This window comes from Salvelinus namaycush, chromosome 6, assembly GCF_016432855.1.
Source record: "Salvelinus namaycush isolate Seneca chromosome 6, SaNama_1.0, whole genome shotgun sequence".
Taxonomy (NCBI): Eukaryota; Metazoa; Chordata; class Actinopteri; order Salmoniformes; family Salmonidae; genus Salvelinus; species Salvelinus namaycush.
This window is the reverse complement of record NC_052312.1, coordinates 1,126,037-1,141,036: the sequence shown is the minus strand read 5'-3', so window position 1 is coordinate 1,141,036 and position 15,000 is coordinate 1,126,037. Positions and strand designations below refer to the sequence as shown.

Here is a 15,000-nt window from a genome sequence, read left to right as displayed (position 1 = left end):
TATTGATCGATCGATTGATTGTTTGATCGATTAAAGGTCCAATGCAGCCGTTTTTATCTGAATATCATTTCTGGGTGCTGTGATTGTTTTAAAATATAAACAAAAATACCTTCTAAGCAAAGATCAATTGATCAAGTGTAACGGATGTGAAATGGCTAGCTAGTTAGCGGGTACGCGCTAGTAGCGTTTCAATCAGTTACGTCACTTGCTCTGAAACCTAGATGTAGTGTGCCCCTTGCTCTGCAAGAGCCGTGGCCTTTGTGGAGCGATGGGTAACGATGCTTCGTGGGCGACCGTTGTTGATGTGTGCAGAGGGTCCCTGGTTCGCGCCCGTGTCGGGGCGAGGGGACGGTTTAAAGTTATACTGTTACACAAGCAAAAACTTTGCTAGGACTGTCTGGGAGTGGTCTGAGTGGGGAGGTGAATACTGAATGCTTACTGTTATTTGCAGAGAGGTTTGGAACTCTCTTTCTTATTGGTCTATTAAAGTGGAACTGACAGTATTTTAGCAACATTAAATCTGATTAAAATCTGTTAATTTACACCCCCAGGAAAAATATGACACAAAAATAAAAATAATCTAACCGGAGAGCACTTAGATATGGTCATTTTCACGTTTTCTGAAATTCTTAGAATGTTTGGGGATTACATATACTAAGACATATGTGAAAAATATATAGCAATATCGAGTGGGAAAGCGTCCATGCATTTGGACAATTAATAGATACTACAGTAAATAAAACCTAATAAAAACATCTGTCTCATCCAGAACTGGAGTCTACGCAGACCGGTGCGCCATAGCCAATCAGAGCTACAGTAGGCCTTTATGCAAATAATGGCATTTGCCACACAGGCCAGGAAGTAGGGCCTGCCATCATTCACTTTGAACTGGACTGTGTGTTTACAGGAAGTAGGTCCTGCCATCATTCACTTTGAATTGGACTGTGTGTTGACAGGAAGTAGGGCCTGCCATCATTCACTTTGAACTGGACTGTGTGTTTACAGGCAGTAGGGCCTGCCATCATTCACTTTGAACTGGACTGTGTGTTTACAGGCAGTAGAGCCTGCCATCATTCACTTTGAACTGGACTGTGTGTTTACAGGAAGTAGGTCCTGCCATCATTCTGAGCTGGTTAGGATGTGTACATGTTATCCAGAGCTGGTTAGGATGTTTACATGTTATCCAGAGCTGGTTAGGATGTTTACATGTTATCCAGAGCTGGTTAGGATGTTTACATGTTATCCAGAGCTGGTTAGGATGTTTACATGTTATCCAGAGCTGGTTAGGATGTTTACATGTTATCCAGAGCTGGTTAGGATGTGTACATGTTATCCAGAGCTGGTTATGATGTGTACATGTTATCCAGAGCTGGTTAGGATGTTTACATGTCATCCAGAGCTGGTTAGGATGTTTACATGTTATCCAGAGCTGGTTGGGATGTGTACATGTTATCCAGAGCTGGTTAGGATGTTTACATGTCATCCAGAGCTGGTTAGGATGTTTACATGTTATCCAGAGCTGGTTATGATGTGTACATGTTATCCAGAGCTGGTTAGGATGTTTACATGTCATCCAGAGCTGGTTAGGATGTTTACATGTCATCCAGAGCTGGTTAGGATGTTTACATGATTATATTAATCATGCATTTGAACTATATCTATCTATTCTGCCAACAATGCCTTAGTGTACGTCATGGAATGTTGAGTCACATAGAACCAATTTTTTTAAAGTTGGTTTTGTAGCATAAACTGGGAATGTGATATTTTTTGACTGATATTATGATTGTCTGTTTGTTTCATATCTGTAAAGTAGTTAAAACACTGTCAGTTCCATAAGGATCATATCACCTCCACCTTACCTGACACCCTAGACCCTCAACCCCACCCTGCTGTCATCATGAAGTGCTTTGAGAGACTAGTTAAGGACCATATCACCTCCACCTTACCTGACACCCTAGACCCTCAACCCCACCCTGCTGTCATCATGAAGTGCTTTGAGAGACTAGTTAAGGACCATATCACCTCCACCTTACCTGACACCCTAGACCCTCAACCCCACCCTGCTGTCATCATGAAGTGCTTTGAGAGACTAGTTAAGGACCATATCACCTCCACCTTACCTGACACCCTAGACCCTCAACCCCACCCTGCTGTCATCATGAAGTGCTTTGAGAGACTAGTTAAGGACCATATCACCTCCACCTTACCTGACACCCTAGACCCTCAACCCCACCCTGCTGTCATCATGAAGTGCTTTGAGAGACTAGTTAAGGACCATATCACCTCCACCTTACCTGACACCCTAGACCCTCAACCCCACCCTGCTGTCATCATGAAGTGCTTTGAGAGACTAGTTAAGGACCATATCACCTCCACCTTACCTGACACCCTAGACCCTCAACCCCACCCTGTGCAACTGGGTCCTGAACTTCCTGATGGGCCGCCCCCAGGTGGTGAAGGTAGGACCCTCTTGTATACCGCCCCTATAGGTCCACAGACGATGCAATCGCCATTGCGCTGCACACTGCCCTATCCCATCTGGACAAGAGGAATACCTATGTAAGAATGCTGTTCATTGACTACAGCTCAGCATTCAACACCATAGTACCCTCAAAGCTCATTATCAAGCTGGAGACCCTGGGTCTCAACCCTGTGCAACTGGGTCCTGGACTTCCTGATGGGCCGCCCCCAGGTGGTGAAGGTAGGAAACAACATCTCCACTACGCTGATCCTCAACACAGGGGCCCCACAAGAGTGCGTGCTCAGCCACTTCCTGTACTTCCTGTTCACCCCGCTATCATCCAGAAGGCGAGGTCAGTACAGGTGCATCAAAGCGGGAACCGAGAGACTGAAAAACAGCTTCTATCTCAAGGCCATCAGACTGTTAAGTAGCCATCACTAGCTGGCTACCACCCAGTTACTCAACCCTGCACCTTAGAGGCTGCTGCCCCATATACATAGATATAGGGCCTTTAAACAGACAGACAGACAGACAGACAGACAGACAGACAGACAGACAGACAGACAGACAGACAGACAGACAGACAGACAGACAGACAGACAGACAGACAGACAGACAGACCACCTGGGAGTCTGTGGTGAGGTCATCACAGATGGTTGTCATGGTATTGATCCAGTTTCCGTAGATACTCTCCTCCTTTGGGTTGCACCTCTGCTCACTGGAGACAAGAGTTTATAGGGTTAACAAACACACACACACACACACACACACACACACACACACACACACACACACACACACACACACACACACACACACACACACACACACACACACACACACACACACACACACACACACACACACACACATACAAACATACATACATACATACATACATACAGTTGAAGTCGGAAGTTTACATACACTTAGGTTGGAGTCATTAAAACTCGTTTTTCAACCACTCCACAAATTTCTTGTTAACAAACTATAGTTTTGGCAAGTCGGTTAGGACATCTACTTTGTGCATGACACAAGTCATTTTTCCAACAATTGTTTACAGACAGATTATTTCACTTATAATTCACTGTATCACAATTCCAGTAGGTCAGAAGTTAACATACACTAAATTGACTGTGCCTTTAAACAGCTTGGGAAATTCCAGAAAATGATGTCATGGCTTTAGAAGCTTCTGATAGGCTAATTGACATAATTTGAGTCAATTGGAGGTGTACCTGTGGATGTATTTCAAGGCCTACCTTCAAACTCAGTGCCTCTTTGCTTGACATCATGGGAAAATCCAAAGAAATCAGCCAAGATCTCAGAAAAAACATTGTAGACCTCCACACGTTTGGTTCATCCTTGGGAGCAATTTCCAAACACCTGAAGGTGCCACGTTCATTTGTACAAACTGTAGTACGCAAGTATAAACACCATGGGACCACGCAGCCGTCATACTACTAAGGAAGGAGATGCATTCTGTCTCCTAGAGATGAACGTACTTTGGTGCGAAAAGTGCAAATCAATCACAGAACAACAGTAAAAGACCTTATGAAGGTGCTGGAGGAAACAGGTACAAAAGTATCTATATCCACAGTAAAATGAGTCCTATATCGACATAACCTGAAAGGCTGGTCAGCAAGGAAGAAGCCACTGCTCCAATCCAAAACCGACTACGGTTTGCAACTGCACATGGGGACAAAGATCGTACTTTTTGGAGAAATGCCCCCTGGTCTGATGAAACAAAAATAGAACTGTTTGGCCATAATGACCTTTGTTTTTTTGGGAGGAAAAAGGGGGAGGCTTGCAAGCCGAAGAACACCATCCCAACCGTGAAGCACGGGGGTGGCAGCAACATGTTGTGGGGGTGCTTTGCTGCAGGAGGGACTGGTGCACTTCACAAAATAGATTGCATCATGAGGAAGCAAAATTATGTGGATATATTGAAGCAACATCTCAAGACATCAGTCAGGACGTTAAAGCTTGGTCGCAAACGGGTCTTTCAAATGGACAATGACCTCAAGCATACTTCCAAAGTTGTGGCAAAATGGCTTAAGGACAACAAAGTCAAGGTATTGGAGTGGCCATCACAAAGCCCTGACCTCAATCCCATAGAACATTTGTGGGCAGAACTGAAAAAGCGTGTGCGAGCAAGGAGGCCTAAAAACCTGACTCAGTTACACCAGCTATGTCAGGAGGAATGGGCCAAAATTCACCCAACTTATTGTTGGAAGCTTGTGGAAGGCGACCCGAAACATTTGATCCAAGTTAAACAATTTAAAGGCAATGCTACCAAAAACGAATTGAGTGTATGTTAACTTCCGACTTCAACTGTACATACATACATACACCCCTACCTGATGTCTTTGAGCAGGACTTGCTGTGCTCTGAGTTGTCTCTGTGCTTCGTGGACTCTTCCCTTCATAGTTAACCTGGCACACAGCTGGGCACAGTGGACCCCTAACACTGACATGTTCAGACTGCCTGCCCACACCCAGCTAGACAGAGAGAGAAGGGGACAGGAGGAGAGAGAGAGAAGCGGGGGGCATTTAGTGTGTGCGTGTGTGTGTGTGCGTGTGTTAGTCGTGTGTGTGTGTGTGTGTGTGTGTGTGTGTGTGTGTGTGTGTGTGTGTGTGTGTGTGTGTGTGTGTGTGTGTGTGTGTGTGTGTGTGTGTGTGTGTGTTACCTGCTGGTTGTAACCCGTCTCTGTTCAGTAATGATGCGTGTTACTTTCTGTTGATCTCTGGTGGTGAAGGACAGCTGTAGCTGGAACGGTAGTCTGTCTCTACGCATGAAACCTGTACAACAAACACACACACACACACACACACACACACACACACACACACACACACACACACACACACACACACACACACACACACACACACACACACACACACACACACACACACACACACATGCACATAAAGTGACCGCTTAAGGAATCTTGGGAGAGGGTATGCGTGTTCGTGTGTGAATCTAGGTGTGTGTGTTCACTCACTCTCTGTACTATCAGGCTGGCAGGCAAACTGAAAGGTGATCTCTACCCCTTCTGTTACGTTCCCTATATCCCTTACTAGACAGTGGTTACACTCCTCGTAGGGAAAATACCTGGGGGGGGGACAGAGGGAAGGATGACAAATGTTTTCATGGCTGACATATGAGCATTGAGTTTGTGAGTGAAATCCACACAAGGTGTGTGTTTGTGTGTGATACTTCACCCTGAAAGATGTCATACTCACATGCCGTCAGCTGCTAGTAACGTTGCCGTGACGCCCGTCGCTAAGATGTTGTCGGCCAGAGCTGACTGGATCTCTGTTGCTACGGTACCAATGTTTACTATGTTCACCTGTTCAGGTGAAAGAGGAGAGGTGGAGAGAGTGACAGGAGGAGGAGGAGAAGAGAGAGACAGGAGGAGGAGGAGAGAGAGACAGGAGGAGGAGGAGAAGAGAGATGTGATGGGAGAGAACAGGAGGAGGGGGAGGAGAGAGAGGTGAGGTGAGGGGAGAGAACAGGAGGAGGGGGGAGAGGTGAGATATGAGAACAGGAGTAGGAAGAAGAGGGGGAGAGGAGAGGAGAGGTAAGAGGAGAGGTAAGGTAATAGGAGAGGTAAGAGGAGAGGAGAGGTGAGAGGAGAGGAGAGGTAAGGTAAGGTAATAGGAGAGGTAAGGTAATAGGAGAGGTAAGGTAATAGGAGAGGAGAGGAGAGATGAGAGGAGAGGTAAGGTAATAGGAGAGGTAAGAGGAGAGGTAAGGTAATAGGAGAGGAGAGGTGAGAGGAGAGGTAAGGTAATAGGAGAGGTAAGGTAATAGGAGAGGAGAGGTAAGGTAATAGGAGAGGAGAGGAGAGGTAAGAGGAGAGGAGAGGTAAGAGGAGAGGAGAGATAAGGTAATAGGAGAGGTAATAGGAGAGGAGAGGTAAGAGGAGAGGAGAGGTAATAGGAGAGGAGAGGTAATAGGAGAGGAGAGGTAAGGTAATAGGAGAGGAGAGGTAAGAGAAGAGGAGAGGTAATAGGAGAGGAGAGGTAAGAGGAGAGGAGAGGTAATAGGAGAGGAGAGGTAAGAGGAGAGGAGAGGTAAGGTAATAGGAGAGGAGAGATAAGAGGATAGGAGAGGGTGTGTGTGTCTCACCCTTCCTCCAGTCTGGTCAGCCAGTAGTCCCACCTCAGCCAACCTGCAGTCGGTGCCCTCAAAGGTCATCACTGAAACTATCACACTGCAGAAACAGAAAATACATGGCAGTCAATCATCACCCTGCAGAGTGAAGGAATACACAGTCAACCTGAGGAGTTTTGTGATAAGCTATTGGATGTTTGGGGGTGCATTGTACTTTGGTGTACATGGAGGTTTTTGGGTATACACTAACCCTCTGTTAGCTACCACCTGGGATAGTTAGGGGTACACTAACCCTCTGTTAGCTAGTTAGGGGTACACTAACCCTCTGTTAGCTAGTTAGGGGTACACTAACCCTCTGTTAGCTAGTTAGGGAGTACACTAACCCTCTGTTAGCTAGTTAGGGGGTACACTAACCCTCTGTTAGCTAGTTAGGGAGTACACTAACCCTCTGTTAGCTAGTTAGGGGGTACACTAACCCTCTGTTAGCTACCACCTGGGATAGTTAGGGGGTACACTAACCCTCTGTTAGCTAGTTAGGGGTACACTAATCCTCTGTTAGCTAGTTAGGGGGTACACTAACCCTCTGTTAGCTAGTTAGGGGGTACACTAACCCTCTGTTAGCTACCACCTGGGATAGTTAGGGGTACACTAACCCTCTGTTAGCTAGTTAGGGGGTACACTAACCCTCTGTTAGCTAGTTAGGGGGTACACTAACCCTCTGTTAGCTAGTTAGAGGGTACACTAACCCTCTGTTAGCTAGTTAGAGGGTACACTAACCCTCTGTTAGCTAGTTAGGGGGTACACTAACCCTCTGTTAGCTAGTTAGGGGTACACTAACCCTCTGTTAGCTAGTTAGGGGGTACACTAACCCTCTGTTAGCTAGTTAGGGGGTACACTAACCCTCTGTTAGCTAGTTAGGGGGTACACTAACCCTCTGTTAGCTAGTTAGGGGGTACACTAACCCTCTGTTAGCTAGTTAGGGGGTACACTAATCCTCTGTTAGCTAGTTAGGGCGTACACTAACCCTCTGTTAGCTAGTTAGGAGGTACACTAACCCTCTGTTAGCTAGTTAGGGGGTACACTAATCCTCTGTTAGCTAGTTAGGAGTACACTAACCCTCTGTTAGCTAGTTAGGGAGTACACTAACCCTCTGTTAGCTAGTTAGGGGGTACACTAACCCTCTGTTAGCTAGTTAGGGCGTACACTAACCCTTTGTTAGCTGCCTCGTTGGCTAGCTGTCTGTAGAAGTAAGGTGACTGGGTGGAGGAGAAAGGGGCGGGACTCTCCTCCATCTCACCCAATCCGATGTTAGCTCGCCCGTCTGTACACAAGATCACCTAGAGGTCAACCAATCACAGAACACAGAACACTGAGAGGTTATAACTGATCATAACAATGACATAGGAGTTGACAGAAATGAGACATGACGTCTGATAGGCTGTCAGAATTTCAACGAGGCATCTGATTGGTTGTGATACCGTAAGTGAACTGCTGTTGGATGGAACGCTCAGCTCTGACTGACCTTTGACCCCACAAATCGAGACGCCATGGCAACGGAGACCAAGGCTGCAGGACCCAACGCTGTAGCCCCGTGTTCTCGCAACCTGGGGAGATGGAGAGAGAGAGAAAAGGGAGAGAGAGAGTTAGAAAGGGGAGAGAGAGAGTTAGAAAGGGGAGAGAGAGAGTTCGAAAGGGGAGAGAGAGAGTTAGAGAGAGAGAGTTAGAAAGGGGAGAGAGAGAGTTAGAAAGGGGAGAGAGAGAGTTAGAAAGGGGAGAGAGAGAGTTAGAAAGGGGAGAGAGAGAGTTAGAAAGGGGAGAGAGAGTTAGAAAAGGGAGAGAGAGAGTTAGAAAGGGGAGAGAGAGAGTTAGAAAGGGGAGAGAGAGAGTTAGAGAGTTAGAAAGGGGAGAGAGATAGTTTTAATAAGACATACAGATAGACAGGCAGGCAGTCAACCAGCCAGCCAGACGAACCGACGGACAAACAGCCAGACAAAAACCAACGCACGGACGGACAGAGAACCAGCCAGACAGACACTCACTCTTTGACTCTCAGTGAGAGGTGTTGGTAGCTCTCAGCTATACAGTGTGGAGTGTTGTACTGTTGACCCCGTTGTCTCAGATAGTCATAATCAACTAGAGCCCAGTCCCTCAGAGAGACGGGTACACCTGAACCATCACCATACACTACTACCTACAGAGAGAGGGAGGGAAAATGAGTAGAACAATAACAAATTGATGCAACAGGTAGGCCTGTTGGTAGATACAAACATAGGCGATGGGAACCTAAGCTTCCCCAAAAGTCAATTTAATTAAAATTGGTCAAAATGATGTAATTACTCCTGTCTAGACAGAAATACATAAAATGATTGTAAATAGTACACCTGAGAGCATGATGTAGCCACAGAGCTGTGGATTGTTTTAAATCACAAGTGCATAGCCTACAGTTGGAGCTCACAATGTCGGCAGTGGGTGTGGCAAACAATCAAATAACTGATTGTTGAATTACTGTCAGTGAAACACGAGAGAGACAGAGAGAGAGAGAGAAAGAGAGAGAGAGAGAGAGGGCAATAGGAGAGAGAGAGAGAGAGAGAGAGAGAGAGAGAGAGAGAGAGAGAGAGAGAGAGAGAGAGAGAGAGAGAGAGAGAGAGAGGGCAATAGGAGAGAGAGAGAGAGAGAGACATAGGAGAGTGAGAGAGAGAGAGAGAGAGAGAGAGAGAGAGAGAGAGAGAGAGAGAGAGAGAGAGAGAGAGAGAGGGGGCAATAGGAGAGAGAAAGAGAGGGCAATAGGAGAGAGAAAGAGAGGGCAATAGGAGAGAGAAAGACAGGGCAATAGGAGAGAGAAAGAGAGAGAGAGAGAGAAAGAGAGAGAGGGCAATAGGAGAGAGAAAGAGAGAGAGAGAGAAAGAGAGAGAGAGGGCATTAGGAGAGAGAGAGAGAGAGAGAGAGAGAGAGAGAGAGAGAGAGAGAGAGAGAGAGAGAGAAAGAGACAGAGGGCAAAAGGAGAGAGAGAGAGAGAGAGAGAGAGAGAGAGAGAGAGTTATAGAGACAGGGAGGGAGGCTGAGGGGTATATAGAGAGAGAGAGAGTTATAGAGACAGACAGACAGACAGACAGACAGACAGACAGACAGACAGACAGACAGACAGACAGACAGACAGACAGACAGACAGACAGACAGACAGGGCAATAGGAGAGAGAGAGGGCAATAGGAGAGAGAGAGAGAGAGAGAGAGAGAGAGAGAAACCTTTTCAACATTTATATCAATGAATTAGTAGACATGTTGGACCATTCTCCAGCCCCAGGACTCACACTATCTGACACAGAGGTAAACTACCTGCTATATGCTGATGACTGCAGCCCCAGGACTCACACTATCTGACACAGAGGTAAACTACCTGCTATATGCTGATGACTTGGTTCTGCTATCACCAACCAAAGACATTCTAGAGCAATATTGACATAATTGGGCCCTGGCAGTAAATAACCCCCCCCCCCCTCCCGAAAATCATGATTTCCCCCCCCCCCTCCCAAAAAACAGATGTCAGAAACACAAATATAAATCCACCTTGAACAACACCATCATTGAACACAAAAAACATGACTCATACCTTGGTCTGACCATATTTGCATCGGGAAACTTGAATATGACAGTGAATGCACTCGAAGAAAAAGTCGGCAGAGCCTTGCATGCAATAAAAATGACATTTTTCAAAATCAACATCCCTGTTGCTGATAACTAGATTTTATGGTACAGAGTAGGTTATCTTGTCATAACTCTGTGGTTAATAACTAAATGTTATGGAACAGAGTAGGTTATCTTGTCATAACTCAAATACACTACTACAGTTCACAAAATCTGTGTCATACACAACTGTCTGCCAGTAGTTTTCCAGTCTGAGGCAATATGCCACAATACTTGTAGTAGGAACAACTAGAGCTAACACAATGTCACAGATGGTAGCAGACACTGTCGTTTCAACTGCAAGTGCTACATAACCCTCGTCATCCTTATCTTAAACTTTAAAGGTCCCAAATGCAGCTGTTTTAATCCAATTGATCAAATAAGTTCTGGATAACAATTAAGTACTGTGATTGTTTTCAAATGCTCAAAAAAGAAACCAAAAATAGCTTCTTAAAACAAAGAGCAATTTCTCAATCAAGAATTTAGCTTGGACTGTCTGGGAGCTGTAACCTGAATACTAGCCGTTATTGGCAAGAGAGGTTTGAATCTCTCTTTGTCATTGGTCTATTAACTTATACTGGTGATGTTGTCAGGTGGTCCAAAATCGTACCCATTGTCACGTTCTGACCTTTATTTCCTTTGTTTTGTCTTTATTTAGTATGGTCAGGGGTGGGCAGTCTATGTTTGTATTTCTATGTTTTGCTATTTCTGTGTTTGGCCTGATATGCTTCTCAATCAGAGGCAGCTGTCAATCGTTGTCTCTGATTGGGAACCATATTTAGGTAGCCTGTTTTGTGTTGGGTTTTGTGGGTGGTTGTCTTCTGTCTTTGTGTGTCTGCACCAGATAGAACTGTTTCGGTTGTCACTTTTGTTGTTTTGTATTTTGAGTATTCACCTTTATTTAAGTAAGATGAACAATTACCACGCTGCGCATTGGTCCTCCGATCCTTCTAACTTATCCTCCTCAGACGAGGAAGACGACAGCCGTTACACCCATGCATAACAAGCAAACATTTCTGGCAGCCTTTTTAAACAGCTCTTACACTAAAAGGGCATTATCATAATTTTCACAATTTCACAGTATTATTCCAACTTCATAGTGTGGAAATATATATAAAACACAGGGAAATCACGTTTTTGACAGCACTGGGCCTTTAATAATAATGAATTTAAATAATTTTTAAAGCGCATTTTTTCAAACCGAAGGAGCTAAATACTAATTATTCTAAATCTTCGTAGAGTGCCTAGTTAGTAATACAATTCTTATAACTCTTGTCTTAAACTACTTTAAAAAAGGAATAGAGATGGGATTATGTGTCACATATTATAAGTCCTTAGCTTCTTTGTCTCTCTATGTTGATATTGCACAACAAGAGGTGAGTGCTTGCTGAGTTTTAGTCAGAATGTTAGAATGTCATTGTCACCAACAGACACACAGAGGAAAGTGGTTAAGTAATTAGGTGACACTATTTCAAATAGGAGTCAGAGAAAAATCATACATAATATAATGTATGATTTGTGTCACAGCTGTACCTGTTTCCCTCCCTCCCTCCTCTATATACCCCTCAGCCTCCCTCCCTCTCTCTCTCCAACCCTCCCTCAGCTTCTCTTCCTCGCTCAGCCTCTCTCCCTCCCTCAGCCTCCCTCCAACCCACCCTCCCTCTCTCTCTCTATCCCTCAGCCTCCCTCCCTCTCTCTATACCCCTCAGCCTCCCTCCCTCTCTCTATACCCCTCAGCCTCCCTCCCTCCCTCCCTCCCTCTATACCCCTCAGCCTCCTAGCCTACCTCCAACCCGCCCTCCCTCTCTCTATACCCCTCCCTCCCTCCCTGTCTCTCTCTATACCCCTCAGCCTCCTAGCCTACCTCCATCCCTCCCTCCCTCTCTCTACACCCCTCAGCCTCCCTCCCTCCCTCCAAATCCACTGCCTCGTTCAAATTTATTTTTGACCCCAAAATCAATCAATAAATCAATCGATACCTCGTCATTGAAGGTAACAATGGCGACTCGGCGGAGAGGTGAAGTATTAAGTAGAGAGGACAGTGCTCTCTGGAGGGCATCCTGAATACTCTACAGAAAGAGAGAGAGAGAGAGAAAAGCATTGACATATCATTCCTTTTAATAGAAGCCTTCTAGCATGTTCCGTTTCTGGACTCTGCATTCCATCTGAAATAGACTAGTCTTTTCTTTTTAGGAGGTGGATCTGCAAATAGATTGTGGCTCAATGTAATTGTCTGCATCATTTCCAATCCCCATATATACATTTTTAGAAATATACAGTGGTCTCCAAAATTACTGGCACCCCTGACTGGCAACGCACAAACAATAATACAAAAATATAAACAATATAATTATAGAGAAACTCAAAATATCAAGGTGAGAAATACTGTACTTTATTCATGTTTCAATGGAACCAACAAACATCATACAATCAGTCAGAATGTTAGAATGTCATTGTCACCAACAGACACACAGAGGAAAGTGGTTAAGTAATTAGAACAACATTTCAAATATGAGTCAGAGACATATCATACATTTAAAAAAATGTATGATTTGTGTCACAGCAGGACCTGTTTCCCTCCCTCCCTCTATATACCCCTCAGCCTCCCTCTCTCCCTCAGCCTCTCTCATTCCCTCAGCCTCCCTCCCTCCCTCCGTCCCTCTCTATATACCCCTCAGCCTCCCTCTCTCCCTCAGCCTCTCTCATTCCCTCAGCCTCCCTCACTCTCTCCGTCCCTCTCTCTATACCCCTCAGCCTCCTTCCCTCCCTCTATACCCCTCAGCCTGTCTCCCTCCCCCAGCCTGTCTCCCTCCCTCAGCCTCCCTCCAACCCCCCCTCCCTCCCTGAGGGGTATAGAGAGAGGGAGGGTTGGAGGGAGGCTGAGGGGTATAGAGAGAGGGAGGGAGGTTTGGAGGGAGGCTGAGGGGTATAGAGGGAGGGAGGGTGAGGGGTATAGAGAGAGGGAGGGAGGGTTGAAGGGAGGCTGAGGGGTCTAAGAGAGAGGAAGGTTATCTTGTCATAGCTCTGTTGTTGATAGCTAGATGTTATGGTAGATGTAGGTTCTCTTGTCATAACTCAAATACACTACTACAGTTCACAAAATCTGTGTCATACACAACTGGCCGCCAGTATTTCCAGTCTGAGGCAATATGACACACTACTTGTTGTTTTACCACAGTTCTAGGTAAATGTTGCAAACGCATACGTGTTACCTCATTTTAACACCCTAGCGAAACAGGAAGTGATGTAATGGCTCAATATAGTTCCTTAACGTCACGCCCTGACCTTAGAGATCCTTTTTATGTCTCTATTTTGGTTTGGTCAGGGCGTGAGTTGGGGTGGGCATTCTATGTTTTTGTTCTATGTTGTCTATTTCTATGTGTTTGGCCGGGTGTGGTTCTCAATCAGAGGCAGCTGTCTATCGTTGTCTCTGATTGAGAACCATACTTAGGTAGCCTTTTCCCACCTGTGTTTTGTGGGTAGTTGTTTTCTGTTTTGTGTCTACACCAGACAGGACTGTTTCGTTTGTTCCGTTTTGTTATTTTTTTGTTTCAGTGTTATTAAAAGTCATGAACATGTACCACGCTGCACCTTGGTCCTCTCCTTCTTCATCAGATGGACGTCGTTACACTTTAAGACTTAGATTAACTTAAATCAGTGGAATTAAATTCCTGGTATAATTTTGATAGATGTTATTTACAATAATCTGTAAGGGTGCCATTAATTGTGAAACCATGATTTGGAGGACATTGATTTTTAATTAATTAAATCAATAAATGATTTTGGTTGGTTCCGTTGAAACATTAATAAAGTACAGTATTTCTCACATGTTGGTATTTTGAGTTTATCTCTATAATTATATTGTTTATATTGTTTAAAGTATTGTTTGTGCATTGCCAGTCAGGGGTGCCAGTAGTTTTAGAGCCCGCTGTATATATTATTTGAAATATATATATATATATATACATACACAGTATATTGTGGCTGCTTTGCGTGATGTATTGTTGTCTCCACTCTTTTTGCCCTGTCTGCTGTTGTCTGTGCCCAGCAATGTTTGTATCCTGTTTTGTATCCTGTAGTGTTGCCACCATGTTGTGTTGCTAGCATGCTGTTGTCGTGTTGTGTTGCTAGCATGTTGTGTTGCTAGCATGTTGTTGTCGTGTTGTGTTGCTAGCATGTTGTGTTGCTAGCATGTTGTTGTCGGGTTGTGTTGCTAGCATGTTGTTGTCGGGTTGTGTTGCTAGCATGTTGTTGTCGTGTTGCGTTGCTAGCATGTTGTGTTGCTAGCATGCTGTTGTCGTGTTGTGTTGCTAGCATGTTGTGTTGCTAGCATGTTGTTGTCGTGTTGTGTTGCTAGCATGTTGTTGTCGTGTTGTGTTGCTAGCATGTTGTTGTTGTGTTGTGTTGCTAGCATGTTGTGTTGCTAGCATGTTGTTGTCGTGTTGTGTTGCTAGCATGTTGTGTTGCTAGCATGTTGTTGTCGTGTTGTGTTGCTAGCATGTTGTGTTGCTAGCATGTTGTTGTCGTGTTGTGTTGCTAGCATGTTGTTGTCGGGTTGTGTTGCTAGCATGTTGTTGTCGTGTTGTGTTGCTAGCATGTTGTGTTGCTAGCATGTTGTTGTCGTGTTGTGTTGCTAGCATGTTGTTGTTGTGTTGTGTTGCTAGCATGTTGTGTTGCTAGCATGTTGTTGTCGTGTTGTGTTGCTAGCATGTTGTGTTGCTAGCATGTTGTTGTCGTGT

The 15,000-nt window shown here is 45.0% G+C and overlaps 1 protein-coding gene across 1 annotated transcript in view; it reads right to left on the bottom strand.

Moving 5' to 3' along the window:
- si:dkey-9k7.3 (circularly permutated Ras protein 1) overlaps positions 1–15,000 on the bottom strand; it is a 22,618-nt gene that overhangs the window by 647 nt on the left and 6,971 nt on the right. The window contains exons 8-17 of the mRNA XM_038995419.1: positions 12,241–12,330; positions 8,620–8,771; positions 8,103–8,184; positions 7,790–7,917; positions 6,596–6,680; positions 5,707–5,813; positions 5,466–5,575; positions 5,148–5,259; positions 4,819–4,959; positions 3,086–3,179 (exon numbers count right to left, since the gene is read on the bottom strand). Of these exons, the coding sequence (XP_038851347.1) occupies positions 3,086–3,179; positions 4,819–4,959; positions 5,148–5,259; positions 5,466–5,575; positions 5,707–5,813; positions 6,596–6,680; positions 7,790–7,917; positions 8,103–8,184; positions 8,620–8,771; positions 12,241–12,330 (1,101 nt within the window). The remainder of the gene's footprint in view (positions 1–3,085; positions 3,180–4,818; positions 4,960–5,147; positions 5,260–5,465; positions 5,576–5,706; positions 5,814–6,595; positions 6,681–7,789; positions 7,918–8,102; positions 8,185–8,619; positions 8,772–12,240; positions 12,331–15,000) is intronic.